Genomic DNA, 4,794 nt, shown 5'->3' with positions numbered 1-4,794 from the left:
ATCAGAAATGGACCAATTCAGTAGCCAGAAAATCAGTAAGGACAAAATTGAAATCGGCATCCTCAGTCAACTGTATATAACTGACTTTTATAGACCATTTCCTCCAACAACAACAGAATACAGAACATTCACCAAGACATACCATGTTGTGGTCCATAAAACACACCTTAACACATTTAAAAGAATAGGAATCAAACAAGTATGTTCTCAACCACAGTAAAGTAGAAATCAATAATGGATGACTGGAAAATATATTAGGATATTAAACAGTACACTTATACATAATACATTGTTCAAGGAAGAAACCTGAAGATTTCTTTGAATTTTTGAAGTAAATGAAAATGAAAACTTGTTAAAATTTGTGAGCTGCAGTGACAGTAATGTTTATAGGGAAATTTATAGATTTAAATGCATACGTTAAAAAAAAATAAGATCTAAAATCAATCAGCTTCCACCTTCGAAAACTAGAAGAAGAACATCAAATTAAATTCTAAGCAGGAGACAAATAATGAAAGAGCAGAAATCAATACGTTGAAAACAGAATATCAGTAGAGAAAAATCAATGACACAAAAAGCTGGTTCTTTGAGAGAAAATCTGTAAGCCTCTAAAAAGAAAAAGAACTACAGCAGATAAATTACCAATATCAGAAATGAAATAAGGGACATAACTACAGATCCCATGGACATTAAAAGGATAATAAAAATTATGAATAACTCTATGGCCACAAATTTGATAACGTGGATGAAATGAACCAATTTCTTTAAAGACAGAATTTGCCAAAATTTGAACAGGAAGAAACGATCTGTATGGGCCTATATCTGTTAAATTGAATCAGTGGATAATAACCTTTCAAAACAGGAAGTGCCGGGCCCAGATGGGTTCACTGGTGAATTCTACCAAATATCTAAGAAGAAATTATACCAGTTATCTACAATCTCTTTCAGAACATAGAAGCTGAGGAATACTTCTTACCTCATTCTATAGAGCCAGCATCATTTTAATATCAAATACATTTTAATAACAAAATATTACAAGAAAACTACAGAAGGAGGTTTCCAGAAGCGCTGCCGCCACCGCACCGCGCAGCTCCCGGCCGTCTGAGCGCCTGTTTGCTGCCTCGTACTCCTCTATCTATCCGCCATGATAAGCGCCAGCCGAGCTGCAGCAGCCCGTCTCGTGGGAGCCGCAGCCTCCCGGGGCCCTACGGCTGCCCGCCACCAGGATGGCTGGAATGGCCTTAGTCATGAGGCTTTTAGAATTGTTTCGAGGCGGGATTATGCATCAGAAGCAATCAAGGGGGCAGTTGTTGGTATTGATTTGGGTACTACCAACTCCTGCGTGGCAGTTATGGAAGGTAAACAAGCAAAGGTGCTGGAGAATGCCGAAGGTGCCAGAACCACCCCTTCAGTTGTGGCCTTTACAGCAGATGGTGAGCGACTTGTCGGAATGCCGGCCAAGCGACAGGCTGTCACCAACCCAAACAATACATTTTATGCTACCAAACGTCTTATTGGCCGGCGATATGATGATCCTGAAGTACAGAAAGACATTAAAAATGTTCCCTTTAAAATTGTCCGTGCCTCCAATGGTGATGCCTGGGTTGAGGCTCATGGGAAGCTGTATTCTCCAAGTCAGATTGGAGCATTTGTGTTGATGAAGATGAAAGAGACTGCAGAAAATTACTTGGGGCACACAGCAAAAAATGCTGTGATCACAGTCCCAGCTTATTTCAATGACTCGCAGAGACAGGCCACTAAAGATGCTGGCCAGATATCTGGACTGAATGTGCTTCGGGTGATTAATGAGCCCACAGCTGCTGCTCTTGCCTATGGTCTAGACAAATCAGAAGACAAAGTCATTGCTGTATATGATTTAGGTGGTGGAACTTTTGATATTTCTATCCTGGAAATTCAGAAAGGAGTATTTGAGGTGAAATCCACAAATGGGGACACCTTCTTAGGTGGGGAAGACTTTGACCAGGCCTTGCTACGGCACATTGTGAAGGAGTTCAAGAGAGAGACAGGGGTTGATTTGACTAAAGACAACATGGCACTTCAGAGGGTACGGGAAGCTGCTGAAAAGGCTAAATGTGAACTCTCCTCATCTGTGCAGACTGACATCAATTTGCCCTATCTTACAATGGATTCTTCTGGACCCAAGCATTTGAATATGAAGTTGACCCGTGCTCAATTTGAAGGGATTGTCACTGATCTAATCAGGAGGACTATCGCTCCATGCCAAAAAGCTATGCAAGACGCAGAAGTCAGCAAGAGTGACATAGGAGAAGTGATTCTTGTAGGTGGCATGACTAGGATGCCCAAGGTTCAGCAGACTGTGCAGGATCTTTTTGGCAGAGCCCCAAGTAAAGCCGTCAATCCTGATGAAGCTGTGGCCATTGGAGCTGCCATTCAGGGAGGTGTGTTGGCCGGTGATGTCACAGATGTGCTGCTCCTTGATGTCACTCCCCTGTCTCTTGGTATTGAAACTCTAGGAGGTGTCTTTACCAAACTTATTAATAGGAATACCACTATTCCAACCAAGAAGAGCCAGGTATTCTCTACTGCCGCTGATGGTCAGACGCAAGTGGAAATTAAAGTGTGTCAGGGTGAGAGAGAGATGGCTGGAGACAACAAACTCCTTGGACAGTTTACTTTGATTGGAATTCCACCAGCCCCTCGAGGAGTTCCTCAGATTGAAGTTACATTTGACATTGATGCCAATGGGATCGTACATGTTTCTGCTAAAGATAAAGGCACAGGACGTGAGCAGCAGATTGTAATCCAGTCTTCTGGTGGGTTAAGCAAAGATGATATTGAAAATATGGTTAAAAATGCAGAGAAATATGCTGAGGAAGACCGGCGAAAGAAGGAACGAGTTGAAGCAGTTAATATGGCTGAAGGAATCATTCACGACACAGAAACCAAGATGGAAGAATTCAAGGACCAATTACCTGCTGATGAGTGCAACAAGCTGAAAGAAGAGATTTCCAAAATGAGGGAGCTCCTGGCTAGAAAAGACAGTGAAACAGGAGAAAACATTAGACAGGCAGCATCTTCTCTTCAGCAGGCATCACTGAAGCTCTTCGAAATGGCATACAAAAAGATGGCATCTGAGCGAGAAGGCTCTGGAAGTTCTGGCACTGGGGAACAAAAGGAAGATCAAAAGGAGGAAAAACAGTAATAGCAGAAATTTTGAAGCCAGAAGGACAACATGAAGCTTAGGAGCGGACAGACTTCCTAAGCAGAAATGGGCAAACTTCAGTCTTTTTACTGTGTTTTTGCAGTATTCTATATATAATTTCCTTAATTTGTAAATTTAGTGACCATTAGCTAGTGATCATTTAATGGACGGTGATTCTAACAGTATAAAGTTCACAATGTTCTAAAAAAAAAAAAAAAAAAAAAAGAAAACTACAGAACATCTCTCATGAACATACATGCAGTAATCTTCAATAAAATATCAGCAAATTAAATCTAACAAAAATTGTGCACTAAAACCACATGGAATTTCACATATCCAAAGCCGGTTTAACATTGAAAAGCCAGTTAACGTAATTCATCACATTAATGGGTCAAAGACTAACAGATGCCTCATCTGAGAAGATATAGAGATGGCAAATCGACGTACGAAATCATGCTTCACATCATGTGTCATAGAGAAATGCAGATTAAAGCAACAGTAAGATATCACTACGCCAGAATCCAGAACACTATCAACACCAAAGCCTGTGAAGATGTGGAGCTGTGGGAATTCTCTCTCATTCATTGCGGGTCTTCATGCAAAATAGAACAGCCTTTAGGAAGACAGATTGGTGGTTTCTTACAAAACTAAATATACTCTTACCATATGATAAAGCAATTAGACTCCTTGGCATTTCCTCAAAGCAGTTGAAAACTTATGTCTACACACAAAGCGTGCACATAGATATTTACAGCAGCCTTATTCATAGTTGTCAAAACTTGGAAGCAACCAAAATGCTCCTCAGTAGGTGAATGTATAAGTGAGCTGTGGTACATCCAGACAATGGGATATTATTTGAGGCTGAAAATAAATGAGCTATCCATAAAAAGACACGGAGGAAACTTAAAGGGTATATTGCTAAGTGAAAGAAGCAATCTGAAAAGGTGGTTGTATGATTCCAGCTTTACAACATCCTGGAAAAGGCAAGACTATGGAGACTGTAAGAAGATCAGTGGTTTCCAGGGGCCAGGGGGAGGCAGGGATGAATAGGCAGAGCAGGAGAATTCTTAGTATCATGTGATCTCTGTATGATACTGTAATGGTGGATACATGTTATGCATTTGTCCAGAGCCATATATTGTACAACACCAAGAATGAACTCTGATGTGAATGATGGAGTTGGAGTGGTAATGATGTTTCGCTGTAGAAGTATCAGTTGTGACAAATGTACCCGTCTGGTAGGCAATGTCGATGACAGGAGATGCTGGGCATATATAGGGTATACAGGAGACATCACTGTAAAGCTGGAAAATATGACACTGAGATGAAATTGCGCTGATGGGCTTAACAGGTTGGAGAAGGAAGATGAAAAGGAATTAACCAAAGTGAAGCCCAGAGAAACAAAATGAAAGAAAAGCCAACAGAACCTCAAGCTCCTGTGATACGTCAATATACTTGTAATACAAGAAGGAAAAGAGAGAGAAGAGCAGGAACCTTTGAAAAAAGGAGTCCAAATTTTCTCAGATTGATGTGAAACCACCTGTGTCCAGCCCCGAGAAGTTCAGTGAATTCCAAGCAGAACAAATATAACAAGAATCACATCCACATTCATG

At 40.8% G+C, this 4,794-nt stretch overlaps 1 protein-coding gene across 2 annotated transcripts; it reads left to right on the top strand.

The window, feature by feature from the left end:
• Window positions 1–1,052: 1,052 nt before the first annotated feature.
• Window positions 1,053–3,405, top strand: LOC112617405 (stress-70 protein, mitochondrial). 2 transcript variants are annotated; one of them, XM_025374174.1, is made up of 2 exons: window positions 1,055–1,696; window positions 1,751–3,405. In XM_025374174.1, exons 1-2 carry the CDS (start codon window positions 1,142–1,144, stop codon window positions 3,179–3,181), a joined length of 1,986 nt encoding a protein of 661 aa, XP_025229959.1. In that variant the 5' UTR covers window positions 1,055–1,141; the 3' UTR covers window positions 3,182–3,405. The 2 variants fall into 2 exon arrangements, with proteins under 2 accessions (XP_025229958.1, XP_025229959.1); XM_025374173.1 differs by having other exon boundaries at window positions 1,053–3,405.
• The last annotated feature ends 1,389 nt before the right edge of the window (window positions 3,406–4,794 follow it).

This window comes from Theropithecus gelada, unplaced genomic scaffold (assembly GCF_003255815.1).
Source record: "Theropithecus gelada isolate Dixy unplaced genomic scaffold, Tgel_1.0 HiC_scaffold_16171, whole genome shotgun sequence".
Classification (NCBI taxonomy): Eukaryota; Metazoa; Chordata; class Mammalia; order Primates; family Cercopithecidae; genus Theropithecus; species Theropithecus gelada.
The sequence above is the reverse complement of the archived record's forward strand: the minus strand, read 5'-3'. Positions and strand labels throughout refer to the sequence as shown.

Excerpts from the sequence above, each read along its gene's own strand:
- LOC112617405 (XM_025374173.1), top strand. The coding sequence starts at position 1,142 with ATGATAAGCGCCAGCCGAGCTGCAGCAGCCCGTCTCGTGGGAGCCGCA.